Genomic DNA, 23491 nt, shown 5'->3' with positions numbered 1-23491 from the left:
TGCTGTAAAATCCCAAAAGACCTAATTAGTTATTTTGTTTTTCCGCTGAAAAAATATCTGTAATGAGAACAATTTGAAGCAGTATTATTTTTATTTTTATTTTTATTTATCATAGTTTTTTAGGCAACAGGGATGTACAATCACTTAAACTTAATATGGCAAAAGTGGAAGCAAACAGCTGCCTAGTCACACATCCAGGAGACACAGAGCAACACAACCATCTATTTGGAGTCGTGTTTCCGTCCACATTGTCAACAGAAGTCCAATATTCACTCACCTGTTAATAAATATCTGTTTGGCTGCTAATTGCTGCTTTAGGTCGACCAGCTAATTGCTAACTTTGTGTTGTGTTGTGTTGGTGCCGCGCAGGTAGTGTACAGTGGGTTTATCAGAGTTGTTTCATGAAAAACAGCTACGTGATGCTGCTGGAAACAAGGTTGATGAGAGCTAACCAGAACATTAAGGTTGCAGGCCATCAAACCAAAACAATGAGCTGAAAAACACTGAAACGCTCTGTAGAGCTGGGTGATTATTCTATGTGGGTTTATCACTTTGAGCGACCCCTTTTATATTGCATGTACTGTGCTGTCATTAAAGCCATTGTTAATACAGTATAAAGATGTGTATTAGTGCACATACTGGCTTTAATTCAATCAGTAACCCCACTGCAAAATCTATCAAATTCTGTAAAACAAGCTGAATCAACACCAGTATGATTTTTTAAAAAAATCCTAGTTTAGAAAAGTAATGGTTTTCCAATCTGTGCCTGTATCTTTGAAATAGCAATGTGTTAACTGCACTGATTTCCCTACCCATGTTCCCACAAGACTCGATTTAGATGTGTGTGTGTGTGTGTGTGTGTGTGTGTGTGTGTCTGTGTGTGTACGTTCCGAAGTGTGTGTGTGTGTGTTTTGTTAAGAGGCTTAAGAGGCTGACTAAATGAATGGACCAATTTGCCTTTGCTCTGCAATCATGGGAGTTTGTATGGGATTTAGGGTATCAGAGAAGAGTAAAGGAGAGCAGACATGTAATCAGAATTTTCTAATTTTGTCTCTGCTCTACTCTTCCCTTGTGTCTCCCTCCCTGTACTCTCATTGCATTTTCTATCTCTCTGCTCTCCTTCTGCTCGTATTCTCTCCCTCCTCCTCGTCCTCCTCTTCCTCCCTGCACATCTCTAACCACTGCTATTCCTAGTTTTCCATCAGGTCCCATCACCTGTTTTTAGCTGCAGGTGGATGCTTGGAGCGGGGACCCAGGCTGCCACGGGAACCAGGACCACCTTGACCAACGGGGTGTGCTGCCTGATGTCCGACAGCAGCTTGTCGAAACCGTAAACGTGCAGCGCCTCGACCACCCGGGAGGAAACGTAGACGGTCTTGCCACTGGTCACGTAGTAACCCAACGTCACGTTGTGGGGGCTGCAGTCGTCGTGTTCCACCTGTGTGAGAGAGAGAGAGAGAGAGAGAGGAAAATTCAAGTTGTAGCTTTTCTTTTTTTGTTGTTTTTTTACTTCGTTTACATCTGTATTTCAAAAGGGACTGTGTACATGTATTCTAAAAACATGGTGACGCTAGTACGTCTGGAGGATTCTTGTTCTTATTTCAAAGCAAAGAAGACCCAGAAGAAACCGTATCAGAAGAGAAATCAGTGCTACCAGGTGAAACAAGACTATACAGGGGAAGAGGTGGTGGGGTGCATCCCTATTTAAATACATGTTGTACTCGCTATGGGTTTAGAACACAAATGCACCACACTGAGGGTATTTATAATCCCTTTTTTTTTTCTTTCTTTTTTTAATCTGCCTCAAGGGCATAGTTTAGCTTGAGCCTCCAACAGGGATAACGCTGACTAACTGTGTCCTGGAAAAACACGGGTAGACAACAATCGGCGGTGAGTCAAGACTCGTATTTCTGGAAGCATCCACCACCCACCTGCCTCTACCCTCCACCTCCGTCCACACTGGAGCAGCTGTGGCTGTTCTTACTATGGCCCTCTCCTCATCCCTCTTCCCCTCTCCTCTCCTCGGCGTTCACGTCCCTGTGTTTATTTATGTCTTTGTTAACAACTAACTCATCCTATGCAGCGTCCATAACTGGTCACTGAATGTTTAATAACACAGCATGTAATCATACATATTTTATTAACCTGCCTGAGAGTTATTTGCCCATGTGTATAAACAGTGAATGATCCTGTAATAAAATAAATAAATAAGCCTATATAATAATAATAATAATAATACATTTTATTTGTATAGCGCTTTAAAAGGTACTCAAAGGCACTTTACATGGTAGAAACAGAAACAATGAAAGCAATAATAATATAAACAAGGCAAAGAGATGAAATTATAAAAGTGAGAAACTAAACAAAAACATACATAAATAGCATAACAGATTAAAAGCAGATTTAAATAGATGAGTTAACAATATACATGGGTATTGTGTAATTGGTTATTCATAAATCATTCATAAATGGGGAATGTAATAATTTGAAGAATAGACTCGCATCAGGTAATGTTTCCATCGTAATGCATACCGTTCTACATATAAGCAATTAAAAACAGCAGGTAATATAAAAACTACAATGTCCAATCACACGCTCCTGAAGTCATCGACATTCTATAAGCACTCATCAGGGTTAAGCAGGATAAATTGCGCCTACTTAACAACTATGTTACTACAACAATACGATGTGTGTATTAGAACATGCATGCGGTTTACTGACGTATCTGGATAACTTGCTGAGTCATCCTCAGAACAGGCCTTTTCACGTGATCCAGATTCGCATTGATCTGCAGAGTTATCGAGATAAAGGAGTAAACCTGCTTCCTGTAATAGACCCTGCTTAGAAATATACAGTTCACAAAAAACAAAACAAAAAAAAAAACACAAAATTTGTCATATGAATAATCTATGTCCAACAGCACACTCCTGGACAGTAATCAATAGTTATCATGGACAAATCGTTGACGGACATGGCTTTTCAAAATAAGGGAAAATTAATTGTTCATATTGATAAATAAATAACTAATTTAAGGTAATTTTAAGATACACCTTAAAACTCTTTTATTCTCTTTTATAACTACTTTTCAGAACATTGCTCTGGAGATGTTGGAGTTGTTGTTGGGCCAAACTTATAAGGAACTATTGAATCACATATATCAAATAAATCAAAGACAGCCCGACAAAGGATTTGAACACCGAAGGGCCAAATGAAAAAGAACGCGAGAGGTTTCCAGCCAGCTACAGAACGAATTTGTGCACAACGGCAGGAGTATAAATCAGGCATAGCTGTGTGTTAATAACTCTGTGGTGCTGTCTGTGGTGCTGAAGTAGCAGATGAATAAATTGCACCTTTTCCTCTGAGTCTAGCCCTTCTGCCAGTTTCGTCTTGGATCTATTATATTCTGGGGGCAACCCTGCACCCTGTAGAAGCTGCAAGGTTTTTTTTCATCTTTCTTTTGCATACCTGAATCCATTAAAGACAACCAGACCTGCCCTTGCCCCCCTCGCTGTCACTTCTTTCTCCCTGCCAACATTTTGCAAGCCGCAAAACTGGCCAATTTCCGCATATGATTATGGTTAACCGCATTGTTCAATGATGCAACACATTAAACACCGCTGCATGCTAATTTCATGCTGTTTGACGATCTCCGTCGCTGCCGAAGCCAATATTTGCCCATCAACAATGCCTGAAAACACTGCCTGTGGCTTTTTAGAAAAAGAAAAAAAACTCTCTTTATACCGCTGCTGTCTCTCAACGGACTGATCCAGATTGAATAGCTGATGGAGAGGATAAGAACTGAGATATGTGTGTGTGTGTGCGTGTGTGTGCGTGTGTGTGCGTGTGTGTGTGTGTGTGTGTGTGTGCGTGTGTCGCAGGGGGTAGATGAAAATGGACGGGAGCTTAGAGACACTCCCGGTGCAGGCTCACAAACAACTGGATAAAAATAGAAAAAGCAGGCGGATGAAGTTGGAAGAACAGACAGCGCCACGAAGAGAGGCAGGTGGACAGACAGAGAGACGGGCACAAACAGACAGGCGAGACAGACAGGTTGGCAGAAAATCTATCGACTTAAACTGAGGGAGCAATCAGATCAGATCGGGGAGCTGACAAAGAGGGCGAGAGACAAAAAAAAAAAAACTATCCGCAACAGAATAGGAGGGGAAGAATTTTCCATTATCTTGTTTGTGTGTGTGAGAGAGAGAGAGTACGACTGTGTGCGTAAAAACCTCTCTGACCAAAACAACGCCTGACTATTCAACAGGTTATTTGTATTCAGACTCCAAACGCTGTCTGCATTAGTCACCTCTCCCCGTTCTTCTCCAGCACCGCTCCGACGGGTCCTTGCGGAGTATTGTGAAATGATGACACTCAAGAATAGGATGTCTGCACACGCGGAGAGCCAACACTGTGCCGAATTTAAAATGTAAAGACGAGATATTATCTTATGAGCGTCAGATAGGAAAGCACCTTTACTCAGTATAATGAAGCAGAGAGACTCTAATTTACATCAAGAATGTACAGACCTGTTGGAGTCAGTGGGGAGTACATTGAATGCTAAGGTCAACTGTGTGTACTAACAGCAAAGCAAGCTAAAGCTCTGAAAAACATTTGACGTCTAAGAGGGCCTATGAGCCCATGTTTACTAGCCACTGACCTGTGTTTAGTAGCCAATGACAAGGCTTTACAAGCCCCTGACCTGTCGTCACAAGCCTCTGACCTGTATTTAATAGCCACAGCTCTGTGTTTACTATCCGTAGACCTGTGTTCATTAGCCACTGACCTGAGCTTACTAGCTACTGACCTGCATTTATTGTACTGACTTGTGGTTAAAGCTGGGGTAGGCCATTTCTTTCTCTGTGAAAAAATACCACAATAACCCTTAAGCATATTGTTAATCAAGTGGTACCGCAGGGTAGGCAGTTTTCTTGAAAAATATATTAAGAAAATGTTGCTAATATTCAACTACTAGAGCAATGGAGAGAAAATGTTGCTAATGATTTAGCCTTCTGCTAACCGTAACACAGAAAGCTAAACTATTATAGAGATGGAGAGAATATGTTGCTAATATTTTAGCCATCTGCTAAATGTAGCTGTGAGTTTGTCGGAACCATATGCAGAAGGCTAAACTATCAGAGAACTGGAGAGAAAATGTTGCCACATCCAATGATTTAGCCTTGTGCTAACCGTAGCTGTGAGCTAGCTGTAGCCAGTAGCAGAAAGCAAAACAATTACCAACATTTTCTTTCCCTCCCTGAAACAGGACAGAACTAAATATAGCCAAAATAAACGTTAGACGGACACTTGAATTACAACATGCTGAATTACTTTTTGCCCCAATGATGCCAAAAATAACGTGCCAGTTTTAATAGACTGTGACTTTTATTTACTAGTCAGTGACTTGTTTATTACCCACTGACATTGGTTCACAAGCCACTGATCTGTGTTAGGTGGCTTTGTTTACTACCCAATGAACTTGGATTACTGGCCCCTGTGGGTTCAAGCCACTGTCCTACGTTTACCATCAATTGACCTGAATTTACTACCCACTAACCTGTGTTTACTAAATACTGACCTATGTTTATTAGCCTATGACGTGTAGTTACTGGTCACTGACCATTGAACTTGGACATATTCAAAGATTAATTTAATTTAAGAGATTTTAGCCACTGACGCTGTTTTTTTAAGTCCTAACTAGTCACTAAACCGCAGTTGCTGAGTGAGTTTTTTTAACCCCCTAACCTGTGGGGGTGAAATGCAGCTGAACCTGTAAGAGACACTGACCTGTGCATTGGCTGTTGAGTCATTCAGGGCTCTCTGCAGGGCGTGGCTTAGTCCTTTGGAGAGGTTCTGTTTCAGGATCAGATCCAGGCAGTTCCTACGCAGCTCAATGGATAGAACTGTGAAGAAAAACGTTATCATTGACTGTGCACGATGTGTTCATATTTGGCTTGTTAACATTCTGTGAAAAATCTCACTTTGACCCCAATTATTGCCTCAAATAATAATATGTCAATAATATTTCCATAAAACAGGAGCTTGGACTTTGGCTTCTGGTTAAATGTCTCCTTGATCACTTTGCAGCTGCTGCCAACAGTAGAGGCTTCAGTACTTCAGTATCACACCATCTCTATAGTATTTCACCTGTATTCATGATTACTTTGTTTCCTGAAAAAAGGCATGCCTCTTTGGGACACAAACTATTAGAGAGATGGGGAGACTATGTTGCTAATATTTTAGCCTTCTGCTAAGCGCAGCCATGAGCAGAAGGCTAAACTATTCGAGAGATGGAGAGAAAATGCCCTGATGTTTTAGCCATTCATCTTAACTCTTTCCCCCAGATGTCTAAAACTACTCCAATTGGAATCTCTTTTTTTTCTTCCACATTTATTCTCAGGGTGATGTTGTTTTAGAGTAGTACCTGTTCTGACCCAGAACTTCTCGGTCACGTTGCATGGTAGAGGACTTTCCTCTACGCTGGTACTGGATGGAGGTTCAGTGGTCGTGGTGGGAGGCGGCGTGGTTTCGATTGGGATGAAGAGTGTGGTGGCAGGTGCCTTTGTTGTTGTGGTTGTAGTGGTGGTAGTAGTGGTAGTGGCAGCAGTAGTAGTAGTTGCAGGTGTAGTGGTTGTAGTAGTGGTGGGAAGCGTAGTAGTGGTGGTGGTGGTGGTGGTCGGGGGGATCGTAGTAGTGGTGGTGGTAGTGGCAGGTGTGGTCGTAGTGGTGGTTGTTGGCTGAGTTGTAGCCGCTGTGGTCAGTTTGAGGCTTGTTGTCAGCCGGGCGGTTGTAGCAGCGGTGGTAGTATTTGGTGATACTGTTACATCGCTCCCAGTGGTCGCCGCCTGTGTCGTCATCTCAGCGGCGGTCACAGTAAGAGTGGTAGTTGAGGGCGTTGTGGTTACTGTCGTCAGCTGAAGGCCCTCATTGGTCACAGTGTCCGGGCTCGTGGTTTGAGAAACTGTACTGGATCCCGATGGTGTTTGTGCTCTCGCTGTGGTGGATAACGGTAAAGTTGAGGTGGTGGTGGTGGTGGGTGACAGTGGTGTGTTTACGGTGGTGGTTGATGTGGCCGTGTGCAGTGAGGTGTTTCTGGTGCGCACGGGCATGGTGGTGTTCCACTGGTGGGTGGAGAAAGGGCTGGTGACGTTGGCAGGAAGTGTGACGTCGTGGTCGCCCACTGTGGACAGGAGTGACTCGGGGACGGTGGGGAGATCCCAGGCCGGCCGGCTGCTCACCGACTCCTCTGCAGGGAGGAAAACATTTAGAAATCAATGATATTAAAGGATGTCCAGCGGTATTCTTTAGTATACTTATTTGATAATTACCGGTAATCCCTTAAGAAGGCCAAAACCAACATCGAATCGATCCTCGACATGACGTATCTGTGGAGCCTAATACAGCTCATTCCACTGTGTTGCAGAGCAGCATTGTTGTCCAAAACTACCAATAACACAGCAATGAGTCACACTGTTGCACTGAATGACTTCATTACCATGAACGCTGTCCCGCCACCATAAACACTCACTAAACCAAACCCGTATTAATAAGCAGCTGAATATAGTCCCCAACAAATGCAGCATTTCCTCCTGTTTGAGTAACGTTTGCTACAAACTACAGCGGCCAGCTGTTTTAGGAAATTAGTCAGCCTGTTTTAAAAAACGAAATAAAGAACTAATGGGCTAGGGAAGTCAGAAAACGTTAAGTCGGTCTACCGAATGGTTGGTTTTGGTCTTCTTATTGCATTTATTAAAAATAACAAAAAGAAACATATCGCCAACCTTATCCTTCAACATATATAACATGAGACTATATGACAATGCCCAGAGACAGGTCTAACAATGAGGATGGTATACAACCAATATGGTGTATTGCGTGAACTTCATGAGCCCCTATACCCTGCTCCCATCTGGCTTAGACTTGGAAATCTGGATTCTATTTGGATTTTTTTAAAGTGTAAATGCATCCGAGATGCATGCAAAGATCCATTTAACATTCATCCATCCTCAATTTTAAATACATGAGATGAAGAGCGCAGCAGTTTAAAAATGCCCGTAGGAAATAGAAATCCAATTCTAATGTGTAAACGAGAGGAGCATTTTAATGTCAGGGGTTCATTTAATCCATCTAAATCATCTCCAACACGCCGAAATCAGACGCATGTCGATGAGAGGCGTAAAGGAGGCTGGAGCGAACAAGAGGGAGGCAATCAATCCTCTCAGGCTGAGAGACATCCACATCCCGTCTCATCCTCCCGCGACTGTGATGTGAATCCATGCGATATTAGCGTTTGTCCACTCTCATGTCGGACGGCAAAATGATGTGTGGAGGAATTACCTTGTTGCTGGTGTCATTGCTACTGTGGTGATAGGGCGGCAGGAAGTGGGGAGACATGGAGGTAGTGGAATGGGACAGGACATGGTGATGAGGATGACGGAGAGGGCAAAGATGACGGTTGATGATGACAACATGATGAAAGTTGATGACAAAATGATGATGATGATGATGATGGGATGAAGACGATGGTGGGTATGGTGACAGCAAAGGCTGAAAATAACATGTTGATGACAACGGTTATTGACGTTGAAGATTGAGATCCCAAACAACTGACCATTCGCTAAGCCCCACCCCCTTATGCACTGTTGCAGCACTGTCAAGTTTTTCTTTCTCTCTGGAATATATTCAAAGACGTTTATCTAGCAAGAAAATCGCCTAGTCGGCAACACCGACAGAACGTCCCTTCAGGCCTCACTCCAAAGACACTCCCCTAAAATTATCATAATTAATGCAAACAACAAACACGGCTGTTGTTAGTACTCACAGCTGTTAAGATCAGCCTGTGGAAGATTCCAGTGAAGCGCAATGAGTGCACAGGCAGAGTGTGCACAGGTAGGCAGGTAGCTTGTCCAATCATTATATCCGCCCCAAATGTAATGATTGGCTTATTACAGTCCTGCTACAGCCACAGATACCATATTTCTTCCTTTTTTGTTAGAGCATGTCACCCTTGATTGCTGTCAGGATTTTTTTATGAAGATTACCAACCCTGCCTTTAAACCGGAACAGGTAAAAGGGTCTTAAATATGCACTTGATGGCTAATTATTCATGATATTGTGCTGAAAGACTAAAGACTAAAGCTACATGTGAAACACATCCTCACTATTGATGATTCATGTAGAGGAAATGATGACTTTCATTGCTCTTGTATGCTCCTAATAATTAGGAATGAATCCATACATGAATGCATGGGTGAATCTAAGAATTAATACATTTTAGCTTTTGACTTTTTTGGGTTTAAAAAGGCTAAGAAAAAGACACTTTTTAAATGCAGTGTAGTGTAGCTCTAATTAGAGCCCCATGCACATCGTTTCTGCATGTGGAGAAATCAGAGCTTGACAGGCCTGCTGCTGCTAAGCTATGGCTGCTGTTTGGGGGAGGGGTTTCGCGAACAATCACTTACAATATGAAAGTCAATGTTAAAATAGGTTGAAATGACAGAACAACTCTGCACCATACCCAAACTGAAGCTGCTATTGCTGCTGGAGGAGTTGCTGTTGTCGACGACCAGGGAGACGTTGTCTGGTCTTGCTGTCTGACTGTCTCTTTTGCTGGCTGGAGAGGAGGAGGAGGAGGAGGAGGAGGAGGAGGAGGGCAAAGAGGATGCCTTTGTTGTAGCTGGGGAGGAGGAGGAAGAGGAGGCAGCCTTGGATGAGGATGAATAAGTGCCTTTGGTCCAAGCAGCTTTAGACAGCAGCCCTAAAGGTTTTCTCGGCGCTGGTGCCGGCGGCTCCGCTGTCTCATCGGTGGGGACCGATGAGAGGGCTGTCCGCTCTCTTTGGCCCTCGCCGCGAGTCTGCAGCCTCTGCTGCCTCCGCTGCCTCCGCTGCCTCTGCTGCCTCTGCTGCCCCGGCCAGGGAGCCGGGTTCCTGGGCACGCTCGGCAGGCCTCCTCCCTCCGCATCCACGGGACTCCATTCAGACCCAACTTTAGCAAAGGTCTCCGCAAAGAGTGTGCCATCCACCCCCGCGTGCACCCCTGTTTCTGTTTCTGTTTCGGTCCAAACCGCTGCTCGGGCCTCAGTGAAAACTTTATCCTCTGGCCAACGTCTGGGTCCGGCGTCTTTGTCTTTCGCCCCAGCTGTGTCTCCAGTCAGGGGGATGGCTGAGAGGTTGGAGGGCGCCTCGGGGTCCAGAGGCATGACAGCCCGTCCCATTGACTCCTGGTGACCTCCCTCAGCTGTAGAACATGAGGGACAGGGAGATGGAAGAAAGGGCGGATGAGGGAAAAGAAGAAATAGGGTTTAATTCGGAGTTCAGAGCAGTCTTTGACTCATCTCTCCTACGGACCAGAGAATGACTCCAGTCTCAGATCTTCAGTGTGCCCTATCCTGTGCCCCTTCCATACACATAAACACATCCATGCGCACACACACACACACACAGCTGGAGCCCTCAACTCATCAGTCATAATAATGCCACCCAGACTGTCCGACCACCGGGAGATTTAAAACTGATCTGCTCTCACACACTCATCATGAGAGCATACACACTTCTGGCAAGTGCACACATATGCATATTATTCCTCTTTTTCTCCTCTGTATCACATACACACACACTTATCTTAAGGGATTAAATAAAAAACTGCAATGGTGGAAAAATAGTAATAATGTCTAAAGTAGGTCAGTTATGTTTTAGAGGATAAAGCATAGGGAATTAATTCAGATGTTCCAGAGTGCATAAATTAGGACACACACACACACCCTAATCAGCTGTGATTTCATAGATACTAATCTGATCTGTTAGGTTAGCCATGCAGGCCCGTGGATATATTATTCCTGGAGCATACACAACCACTCGGACTCACAGCTCAGACTCATGAGACTGATATACATTTTACAAGCATAGTACGGTTGGATTATTGCAAATAATGGCAGCTCGATGGAGTTTTTTTTTAAATTTTACATCAAATGAGTGAGATACATGGCAATGGAGCAGCAAAGATAGAATCCAGTCAAAGCCTTTAGCTTCAGCCTTTATCTCCATTCTGTGAACTGTCTCCATCTTTTCTGTGGGCTCAAAAAAAAAAAAAAAAAAAGCCTGAAGGTTTGGCAGACTGAGACGATTATCCTGCCTAATACATTTAGTCTCAAAGGCACCTTGCAAAGATGAGAAGAAGAAAAAAAACACGGCTGACCGTCTGACTGGGCGACACGGTTTATCTCAATCTGCTCGTTTGTTGTGAAGCAGAGAGGTTCTGTTTTGGCGTCACTCGAGGCTGACGTCCAGTTCCTTCTGTTCTCAATGGAAAAGTGGAAAGCTGGAGGCAAGCGGAGTGTTTATTTTTTTTCTGTTTGATTGAAGCACACACTCATTTCAGCCTTCAAAAGTGTTTAGTGTGCGTCGCACACATCCCACGCTCCCCCAAGTCTCCACGGAGGGTTGGTTAATTAAAAGACAGTGATTTTAAGCGAGAGGGGCTTTACAAAAGCAGCTCTGGGCTTAGCTGCTCTACCATCCTCGGCACACCTGCTATAAAGCTTTTCACCACCCCGCTTTTAAGTACCACCACTGAGCAATCTGTCCCTTGTCATATGGTGTCATATCATAAATGTCATCGAGAGAGGAAATCAATCCATTGTCTATTTAAATGTCAGCCTTCTTCCTGGTCAGTGTTGTGGGTTACTACCAGCATCCAGAGCTCCATTTGTCAGTTTGAGGAAGCAGAAAACAACAAAGCTAGAAATGGCAGGGGCAATTACTCGCGCACCGCAGGGAGAATACAGTAACACGCTTGTTAAAACTTAACTGAAGTGTCACATTTGGTTTTTTCATCTCGACCAGAACCACGACAGCTTTTCCACATGTAGTGCTTCTTTGCTTGGGTCCAAACAGATGGTGATGAGAAAGGGAATAAATGCTGCTGACATTCATTTGAATAATTTTGGAAAATAAATATATGTTTTAAGAAAGAGAGAAATGTTTGATATGCTGCCACAGTCCTAAAACCATGGACAACGTGTGGACCTCTCTGCACTGACAATACCAGAGCTCTGTTATTTTACATCAATGGAATATTAATGCTGCACTAATCCTTTTTTTGTGTATATTTAATGCATCGAAAGCCTCTGTGTATTGTGAAAGGTGTCACATTTAGTTATAATCCTACAGAGAGTTTTCATCCGATACTGTTCCCCTCAGCTCTACGGGGATTTTAGCATCTTTTAGCGCATTGTTTTGGTTTACTGGCACAAAAGTTTTTCTCTTTTCAGCTACTACCTACTTAGCATTAAACGCCACACAAATATGGTTGCAACTAGCTGGAGAACTAGTTGAATGCGTAGTTGAATGCGTAATGAAGCATTCAGCAGCTGAAGAGTCATATTTTTTTCAGGAGTTGGTGGAGACCAAAAACCGAGCTAAAGGAAAGTGAATAGTGGACATTTCAGGTTGTTCTGTGACTGCTGGATGTGTAAATAGGCAATCCTTTGCTAACGTTTACCGTAAGAACTAAATGGTGATAGTATGACAATGTTCTGCTGCCCCCAAGTGACCCTTTAGAAACAGATCTTTTCTTTCAGAATATCTAACTATAAAGCAAGGAATCTCTGTCTGTGTGTTTTTCTTCTTCCTCGAACACCGTCCATCCGATCCACAACACACTTGGTGGATGTATTGCTGTGGACCCCATGGAGTGCAGTGTCGAATTTAGTGCAATTTGGACACGCGGAAAGAACAATATTAATACACTTTGAAATAAAAAATCGAAGGCATTCTGTGCAGGGGCTGGGCTTCAAACTGAGTTGAGCATTTTTGTCTGCAGCAAGCCTTTCCAGGTAGCAGCTCATTGACGGCAGTTCACTTTCGCTGCTGGATGCTGTATATGCTAACAATACAACTGAACTCTTCCTGACTTCCCTAAAGAGCTGAAACCCAATTGGTCCCCTCGCATTTTATTGATGGTCTTGCCTACTCTGATTTGGTTTTTAACTCGCACTCTCTTTGATTTAGCTATATATTCAAATGTTTTCGTTTCTTTTGGTTTATATTTTCTTTTTTCGGGGATTTCCATAATTTATATATTTTATATGTAATTATATTTGTACCTACATACACGTAATAATGATTCTTATGTATATGTGTATACATATGTGTATATTCTTATGTGTATATGTTTCTTCTTAGGACCAGTATATGCCATTAGAAACAATAAAACTGGATTAATAATGGGGCCCCTCATTCAATAGTTGGAAGCTCTTCAAGACAATAAACCCATGTGTGGATAGCTATTAAGAATTAATTAGTTTGAAGGTAGTAATTAAAGGATGAATGGATAAATGGAGGGATGAATGAATGGGTCGATGGATGGTTGGATGGGTGGAAGGACTGCACCATATGCATAGTTGTTAGCAGTATTTTCAGTGTTTTCTCCTCCAACAGCTAGCCACCTGCTCTGGCTGAGAGGAACATATGTGACTCTACCATCAGACCTCTGACAAAACACTAGGATAGGAGAAACTCCACTGAGAACAAATATGGACTGGATGGATGGATGGTTGGTAGAACAGAAAGTGTGGATTAAAGATGGATAAATGTGGATCAGAGCAGTACTGACCTGCTTTGTGTTTTTGGACAAAAACACACAGGAGTTGTTGTTTTTGCCTAGTTCCGTGTGTGAACACTCCGCTTATAGTAGATTATGAGAATTGTCACATGGAAATGGTGCACAAAGCGCCACTGCTCATTTAGAAGGCTTTAGGCTAGTGTCATTTTATGTATTGACCAATGTGCTTTGCCAGTTGGCATTGTGCCCACTGGTTCCCTGCTAAATCTCTGTAAATGCCAACACAACTCTGTAAAGCCTTGCCAGGTCACTGCCAGCTTTTGGACCATTCAGATTACTAATTCCCAGGTGCCTGAGATAATATAACGGTCAACGCCTATGGTCCATAGCCATGGCTTTGCCCTCCTCAGTCGTGTGTAGTGTACGAATGTGCCAAGCAGAGTTGATCCATGCTGCCACCCTGACTGTGAGCGGGACAGGTGGTAAGGAAGTGTGAGAATGGTACTGAGCCAGCTGGTCCTAAGTCAGTTGGGGGAGTCTGGTTGGCTGAAATTGCCAACTAGCCAACTGGTGGCAAGTTCTCATTATAGTAATTATCAAAGAGGCCAGATGAATTATAATACACATTTTAATCTCTGTCTTAGAGCTGTACCGGGCAAGGTTTTTCTGTAAAACTACACCAGACGTTCTCGTCTCATTTACAAGATTAGGCTGCAGTCCAGAGGATACATCATCCATAATAATGAGGAAGACACTGTAGTTTCACCTCATTAGTCCAAGCAAAATAGTGGTGCTGGCAGACATTGTTCCAGCCTCAGAAAGTGATGAAGCCAAAGAACACAATGTGCCGAAAGCTGTGCACACTAACAATGCGAAATATTTTTTCAGCATCCCCATTCGTAAATTTATTTAGATGATGTAAATATAAAAAGTGTGTGCAGATTGGCGGCATTCTATTCCAGGATTCAGGATTAGTGAAAGTGTCAAACTTTCAGAAAATCAGTTCCACCCAACTAGCGCTAGCTGCAAAAGTGCAGCTAAATGTCTTATCTCTGACTTTCTTACGTAAAATGCGTAACGTTACGTAACAAGCGTAAAGCCAACATTGACTTTTGGTTTCACACGGGACATGTGCTATGTCACTTTCTCTAACCAAATGCAAAAACGTCGTCACTCAATGTATCCGTGGTTTGCAGAAACGCACAATGCCAATTGTTAACAATTTGCTCAAAGTACAGCCGTGCCTGGGTAGAGCCTCACAGAGCTGCGAGCTTGGCTGTCTACACTTAGTATTGTTGGCCACTAGGTGGCATAAAACAAAACACACAAAGACAGCCTAACATACCTTTAGTTTACACAGCTATAACTAACCTGTTAGCAAACAACTGCCTACTTACAAATCCAATCCAGCTGCCACTGAGCAACCAGGGCATCCAATTTATATTTGGTGATCTTACTCTTAAGAAAAAAATGTATCTTAGTTTAGCTTAATAGGTCAACTTTCTTCACCACGCAAAGTACTTGTCTCTATGTTGTTTCAATGTGGTCAGTTAGGGGACGGTTGTATATTATTGTTAGCATGTTAACTGGAAAAGGCTGCCTATACATGTTTGATTTAATATAGAGTTAATTTCCGAAAGGCGTTGGACGATGGAATAATAGGATTTTTTTTACAATGCCAATGTGTTGAAATTACTATTTCTTCCCTTAAAAAGAAAGCCTTTGTGGTTAGAGTGGGAGTTTTGGTAACGAGTCAAAGCGATGTGGTACGAGACTCAGTGGGAGTAAGGATGGTCCCAAGCCAGTAGGCTTTGTCCAACAGTGGTGATGCCATCCAACAGGATGAAGATACACCATTTCCTGGAACTATTCAAGGCATCCATCTGTCTGTGTGGAGGCAAGGGCAGGAAGCAATTTGGATAGATTGTCAAATGGATGGATGGTCAGGTAAACAGATGAATGGATGATAATGAGAGTATCAGTAAGGAAGGATGAATGGCCGGCAAGATAATATAAGGCAAGGTTTGATCAGGTGTTACATCGTACCAATATGATACGATGGGTGTCTTAGACATTGTGTCTACAGGGATAGAGTGGTGCAGGAATGAGTCCTAAAATGCTGACATGAGTTATTATTTTTACACTTCCGTTTCCTTTGTCTCAGAGTCAATGGGTTTTTGGTTAGATGCCGGAAATAAGGTCTGTGGTTAAACCAAGCTTAGCTTGTTCTACGATATAAAATACTTCAGTAAATACTGACTGAACTGAATTTCGAAGCTTTTACGTGTCTTAAAAAGGGAGGTTGTTAAGAATTGGCTAAATTAGACTACAAACGGCATCACACCGACTAGTCCGCCTTTACAGTCTTGTTGTATGTACTCGCACTCATGCGACTGTCGTGTAGTCTGTTTATAGCCTAACGTTAGCTTTTAACTTCTTCCGATTGCATTAACACTTAAAAAATCATAACAGTGGCCTTAATTTGTGAAGATTAATTTGCTGAACAAAATGTGTAAATATCATAAACTTGTGTTTGCCAAAAAGCTTATTTTCACAAAGCTTATTTTCACAAAGCTTATTTTCTGCAAAAATCCAATCGAAAAAAGTCCCATCGTTTTTTTAGTCGACGGAATCAGCGCCATGCTAATTTTCTGGTTGGCCTCTATATGGACAACACAAGCAGTGTAGGAGCAATAAATAGTTTGTTATTCTCCAAAGGGATGCTGGCGAGTAGAGTCAAGTAAAAGTGTGCCATCTTTTCTCAGCAAAACGTGAGAAAAACAATGTCAACCAATGTGTGAACTGACTTTTTTCAGGCTTAATTGTTACGTTAAATTGGAAAATAGGTACAAAGCCACAAAGCACAAAGCCAAGCCAAGATGTGGTAACTGCCATACCCTGTCACTTCTTCACACAATTTATCTGATCTACACACATGGATGGATGGAATCGCTAATGGCTAATGATAAAGCACCTCTGTTCATTTTGAAAGTGACACATGCACAAACACATACATACTGTAGGATGCCTGTACACCGTCACCAGACAGGCAGAACAACCACAAGTCAAATTTGATTGGATCCATCTACACGGAAGATTCTGGAGTGAACTTATTATTCAGGAATCTTGCTCTGGAGGCACTATGTTGGAGGTTTCATCATTTTTATCCAACTAATCTGCATGTTTTCAGCGTCATCAACTCTCAAAAAATGCAGTGAAAAGGGGTAAACTAGTGCATACACGAGAGAGTAACTGGAGAAAATTATCTGTATCTGATGAGGGCCTAAATGATTTTTTTCAATTTTTTGAAAAACATTTAGATTTTCTTTAAATAGAGTATTTTTCTGTAATATTCTGGTAATATTTTTTTAAATAATTCACGATAGAATGTCATCAATAGAAAAGCCTAAAACAATAACATTCGGGCATTCAATTCTTATGAGGAATCAAAGCACATCAAGTGCTGAAACGCTACTCTACCTCTTAGGATTCTTCTTCTTTACCTTGGCTTCTACCCCTCACTCATCCTCTACTTGACTTGATGGGATTTCTCTTGGGATGTCGCGTGGGAGCTGCTTTGAACCTGACATGGCACTTGGACTGCCCTGACTTGATATTAGAATGCCTGATGTCAGACTATCGCCTCACGTTGAGCTCAGTGGAATGCAAATGTAAATCAAACACTTTGTATGCCGCTAACATTATTACAATGTACGTGCGCTATTATCTCTGTGACGTTATACTGTCCAGGTAACACCAGATAACTCCGAACAATAAAATAGAGGCTGTCCTCCCTCCCCAAAAAAACAACCCCATAGGTTATTTCTAAGCAGCTTAGTATGACCCATATTTATGTTTATTGAAAGGCGGAGACTTTTAGTGGTCGTAGGAATCATAACAGGAGCAAAGGAGGACGTCTGGTGACGTGGCCTGGTATAACGAGCGGCAAAGTCCGCATAGGGAGGAGGTTGGGGGAATGACTTTGACCCTGTTTGTCTACTGCGTGAAAGCAAAAGTCAACGTTATTTTCACTTACTGACTTACTTATGTAAAAAACTTAACCTAACTTAGATTAATTTACAAATACAACTTAAGTAACGTAACAAACATACTTATTTTAACACAAACCATGAGGTTTTCGGAAACCTAACCAAATCATTTCAGTGCCTAAACCTTGCCAAACTGCAACCGTTTCAACCGTTTAAGACTGTGACCGTCACGTTTAGGTATGAGGATTTGTTGATCTCCTGCCACCAGTAGGGCTGTGAAAATTGGCCAAAAATGTTGTTTAAATTTTTGTAAAAAAAACCAAACATATTTATGATTGTGTACTAACTAACTAACTAACCAACATTTTGAGCTGAAGTTTTGGACCGCAATGGACGAGGATTGGCTGATTCATGCCACTTAAATGAGGGGTTATCTGTACGATATCTCCTCATTTCACTTGGGAGCTGAAAGGTCCCTACTTGCTGTTGTTTACATTGTATGTCATTTCCAGGCGGCAGCCTCCGGCAACCTCCAGCAAAACGTGGAAAAAACGTCGGAAGACAGCCAGTACCACTACTTATACCCATATTTTAAGAGGTTACATCTACAGCCTGATCTCAAGCGCACAGATGGTGATGTTTGTTTACATGACGTAATGTAACGTAACGCTTGCCGTTAGGACACTGCTCCTCATACGGTCGTTGTTGAATTATTTCTCGTTCAGCTTGATGTGCGGAAGAAACTGCACATTTAATTTATAAAACCAACTTCTACTTGACGTTGAAGTTGTTTCAGGAGAAACACCATGTTTGTGGTTTACGTTCAAAGTTACTGTATTTATTTATGATCTCTTTTTTACATTAACATTTCCATTGACCTCAGCCCAATAAGACTGACAAGAATAAAATTAAAAGAACCATACTCCAGTATGTTCCTTTGCATAAATATTACTGACATGGAGCAAAATGTTTCTGAATAATTAATATACTGTGAAAGTGAAGTTTGCAACTTTTAAAACTCATTCAGTTGAAAAGTTATTAAAACAATTAGTCCTGCAGCTCCTGTACGTGAAATTGAGTAGGGTTTTGCTTTTGTCTGTGTGTGTGTGTGTGTGTGTGTGTGTGTGTGTGTGTGTGTGTGTGTGTGTGTGTGTGTGCGCGTGGTCTTTGGACTGGCATGGGGGGGAGGTGGAACAGTACAAAGTCACAAAATGTCAAGCCAAAATGTCATTTTTCACAGCTGTTATAGTCAAACATTCTGGGTGTTTGGGTCAATCAAACATAAAATAATTGCTGTGTCATGCTCTGTGTGCTGCAGTTCAAACGACATTACATGACATTGCCAGAAGTGCATGAAACAGCAAGTGAGGAGTAATTGCTCCTTTTTTGGCTCTCTGGCTTCGGACAGGTTTTATATAGCGAGCGAAATAAGAATCTGAGAGCTTTTCATACTGTTCATGTTCAGTTTCTACTTCTACACGCTGTCAGTGAAACAAGGCTCCTCCAAATCAAAGAGGAAGAGAAGGAAAGAGTCATAATTCCCATCTCATACACATCCATTGGCAGAAAACTTACTGAAGTTGCTTTCAACATAAGATGTAAACCTCATGCATTCACTATGAGAAAAGAAACAACGCAGAGACTGAACCTATTTGAGGTAACAGCAAATCAACCGCTCTGTTCAGCTCGACAGCGGGGCTGCTCCTGCTGCTGGCTCTTCACGCCAACCACAGGGATGCTGTCACCGGGGCAACCATCGCCACGGACAGGGGAAGGGAAACAGAGTGTTCTGTGCTCATGTGACGTCTGCTGGATGTCGTGCACGGCCTTGAAACACAGCTGTAACAACCAGGAGCGGCAATAAGGAGCTACGATGCTATCAGAACAAACACAACATCCATTTCAACGCAGCAACTCTGCGAGCGAGCAGAGCGCAAAATGAATTCATGTCACGTCATGAATATGGAGACACCGAGACAAGGTTTTATTTTACGGACCAAAAACATCTGCTGATTAAATGACGGAAACAAACATTTAAAAAAAAATCACAATCACCCTCAACGTTTCACAGGAATCAGATGACAACCAGCCTACAGTTGCGTCAGTGACCTGCATTTGCACAGCTTATCATAAGAGGCGGCGTTCAGACAGTATTTTTAATGGCGGGATGAAAACGCATATGAGGGCTTAACACACCGTGGCAACGGCTCAAAGATAAACGATAAACGGGCCCATAAATAGTTTATTAATCCGTCATAATAAAATGATGATCACTTGGGGGATTGCGAGCATTAGTTGGCTGAGAGACACAACAGAAACAAAATCGTTTGAATTCATTCCTCAAAGAGAATAATTGATTATGTAGTAGCTATAGAATTCATTAGAGGGGTCAGTGGTGATGAAAACAAAAGTAATAAAGAGTGTCAGCTGTAAAATATTAAATGTGTTTATTTCTAATACTTAAAATATTTAGACCTCAGGCAACTCTCTATCTATTTGATATGAGAGGCCAGAAGGGGTCAGTAGGTTCTCCCCCCCTACTGAGCGACCTACATAAATAAAATACCTCTACTTTGACTGGATTTCACTTTGCTCCAGAGATTCAGACATGTCAATGTGAGAAAAATCTTCAACATTAACAGTAAGATTTCACCATTTTCCCGCCTTGAGGTGTGGACTTTAAAGTCCGGACTAAATGCTCTGCTGTGGCGAAGAGGATCAACAATATAACAAAATGCAACTGCATCCACTCAACGACTTATGTGGCAAATTGGATTATTGGGCTCCAAAGATCAACACACAGTAAGAGAAACCGTTAATCAAATGTAACTGTGCTGAAAAACACACCAGTCCTGACTGGAAAATCCTCCAAACTCCATGAAGGACTTAACATGAAAAAGACAGAATACAACTCCTCAAGTCCCAAGCCAAGTTCCTGTGTCTTTCTTGCTCAACGCTAACTTTTAAAAGTGGTTTTCAGTTTTGAATTGCCGAAAACTGAAAATATAGTTGCCATTTTTAGCCACCTTATATTTTGAGGAATTGAGATACTATGCAGTTATATGGCAGCTTAATAATGAAGATGTGACATAAAAGAATATTACTTCATTACAGTAACTGAACAAAATTCTTTGTATTTTGTATTTTATCAGAAAGCTGTCTGCTTCCAGTTCTGACTGTAACAGCAATATTTTCAGTAACGCAACAAATTAAAAAATATATTTATTTTTGCTGTTTGTTGTCCCTAATTTTTACACTATAAAGTGTTCTGCCACTGATGGAAACCAAAAGCCAAAAATTGGTTGCCAATTTCTCAAAACTGTTACTGTCGAGTCCTTTAAAGTAAGGAGGGTTAGCCCCAAAGTTAGCGACAACTTCCTCTCAGGCCAAGGCTTAAGGTCGGCTGACCTTTAAGGTGGACCAGCCTTTGTCCTTTAAGTAACAAGCCTCTTCTCCGGGTTTTTTTTATTTTTCGAAATGTTATATATATTTAATCGCATTAATCGGCCAAAATTCAAACGAGCTACACAAAAAAAAAACGTAAGACCAAAACCTTCCTACCGGCTCTGTATGTTGTGGTACATGCATAAGCTGAGTATGATTGTTGCACGTCCCCATCTTCTCGTGAATGACATGTGTAAGCATAAGGAGGGTACGAGATTATATTACAAGATAAAGTGAGCAGAAAGGAAAGGGAAACTGACATAAATGCACCTAAGAGACACGAGACAAAATACAAACTACAGTCAAAGTGATTCAGGTGCAACAGCTGGTGGCAGATTATCATTACACAGCATTCCAGAAATGTCGGGAAGTTGGCAGAAAAGCATGAATAATGTCGCCCTGTAGGCTGCTTGAAACTTCCAGGTGGCAGTAAGTAAACGATTACAGGGCTGTCTGTTGGGATATCTATTATTGCTCGGTTGGTATCTAGCTGCCTGGCCCGGTTATGCTTTGCTTCTTATCAGGCATCTGGCCGTGTCTGGCAATATTTAAGCTGCCTGGCTGTGCTTACCTACTCCTGAGGCTTTAACATGTCGTCTTGGTACCTATTAGACTGAGCATATTGTTCAGAAATCTGTAGTTACTCAGTTAGTTAGCTGCTTAACCGATAGGACCGACCGTCGTGTTGTAGTGTGTTCATCAGCAGCATGTTGGCTCACCGTCGAGAGAGGTGTGCCAGCGATCAAAGACGGCACTTGTAGCTGTTCCTGCTTCTATTGAAGGCAGATAATAAAAGGCAGAAATAATAGCATCAATAAGGCTGATATTCATATTTAATTTCTTAAACAGCGCGGCTAGCTGTTTAGCATGCTCATTTCAGTAATTACAGTCTCTCTGCGACACAACACATAGACGTCTTTGACACAGTGTCAACGTTGTAACCTCGTCACATTTGTTGAAGGTTTTAAACTAAAATCTTGGCCAGATCTTACACATTGCACCTCTATGGCAGCAAAACAAATTGGAGACAGTTATTATTGAATCATTGTGGAGAACATCAACCTTCCCCGACTAAGTTGCATGATGTTAAATTGGTCTAAAGACTGCTATGTCACAGGAATTAGCAGGATATTAAATCTACTGGCCAGTAACAGCTAAATTTGGACAATCTGATTTCAATTGTTGTATATCCTTTTGTATTAAATGGATGATAAGAAACGGAGCGCACCGGTACACAAGCATGAAACCGGAGTAGCTGAGAACAACTTCAATGTCTAGGATGTTTGATGATTCATGTTTTGCACAGACAATCTACATGTACTTTTACCTACAGGGCCTGACCAGAGAGCTTCTGCAAGCAGAGAACAACACAGACCCACGATAACATCAGTGAGGCAATAAGTATGCAGCCATGCAACAATTAAAGACTAGACACAAACACACAGAGGCAGACAGAAGGCAGCGCGGCGCCTCATCTGTGCTGCTCCGTCGCTGGGTCCCGTGTGACTGGCTGGACACGGTCATGTGACAGCTCCGGGGCGCTCGTGGGTCAGCCAGTCTATGAACTGGGGAGACGTCCTGGGCTGCTGCGGCAATGTGCATGCACGCAGACCTGAATTGACCTGTGCACTTCCAACACACACGTGCACACACACACACACACAGACACAAGCCAGTCGCAGAAGAAGACTGGGGCACTCAGACAGACTCACGTTTTCCACTCAGTGGCTAAAATAGACCTCTATACTGTGACACACGCTCCATCTCCACTTTCTCCCACAGATGTAAACAGACACAAAACACCACTCTGTCTCCGCTTGTCTTTCCGTGTGTCACACACACACACACGTGTTTCAGATTGTGTTGGAAATCTGAAATTCTTGTAATAAAACTGTTTGGATCATGTTAGAGCCTCTCAGGAGAGCAGAGAGATGAAACGCAGAGAGGGAAGGGGGTGTGGAAAAGATCACAAGGCAAATCCAGGTAGATCAAGAAGCCTATTGATGCAAAGCCAGCAACAACAACAACAACAACTCTGGGAAGCTATATGGAAGTCGGGAAGCTTGATTTGAACATATTTGATAGCAACAATCTGTAGCAGTGTACAGGCAAGCCTTGCACTCAGTGCAGCTTTTCAGTCATTTTATGTCTCAATGTTGCCATTTGATACACAGCACCAACAGCATTGAAAGCACCGCAGATGGATAGACCATACAGTTGCGTTATGTATATTCAAATATGTGATCATGCAGAAAGTGAAAGTTAACTCTCCTTTTACACGTGAGCTGGCAATTTTCTTGAGCCCAAAAACGTATGTACTCTTATAACTGAGAAGTTAAATGAATTGGATATTAAACACATCGTTGCTCAATTTGACACACTCAGTGGTTTTGCTGCTACAGCCTTAATTGACCCTTCAATAAGTCCCGCCCCCTCAAATGCGGACTGGCCAATCATAGCGGAGCATCGGCCAGCTCTGACCGGGGTCCCAGATTTATCC

General features: G+C 42.3%; 1 protein-coding gene across 1 annotated transcript in view; it reads right to left on the bottom strand.

Moving 5' to 3' along the window:
* kiaa1549la (KIAA1549-like a) overlaps positions 1 to 23491 on the bottom strand; it is a 97195-nt gene that overhangs the window by 54163 nt on the left and 19541 nt on the right. Inside the window, exons 2-5 of the mRNA XM_076106596.1 lie at positions 9515 to 10234; positions 6422 to 7243; positions 5785 to 5900; positions 1216 to 1438 (exon numbers count right to left, since the gene is read on the bottom strand). Of these exons, the coding sequence (XP_075962711.1) occupies positions 1216 to 1438; positions 5785 to 5900; positions 6422 to 7243; positions 9515 to 10234 (1881 nt within the window). The remainder of the gene's footprint in view (positions 1 to 1215; positions 1439 to 5784; positions 5901 to 6421; positions 7244 to 9514; positions 10235 to 23491) is intronic.

This window comes from Anarhichas minor, unplaced genomic scaffold (genome assembly GCF_050575085.1).
Source record: "Anarhichas minor isolate MPS153535 unplaced genomic scaffold, ASM5057508v1 ptg000034l, whole genome shotgun sequence".
NCBI classification, from domain to species: domain Eukaryota; kingdom Metazoa; phylum Chordata; class Actinopteri; order Perciformes; family Anarhichadidae; genus Anarhichas; species Anarhichas minor.
This window is presented reverse-complemented; position numbering and strand designations above follow the sequence as displayed.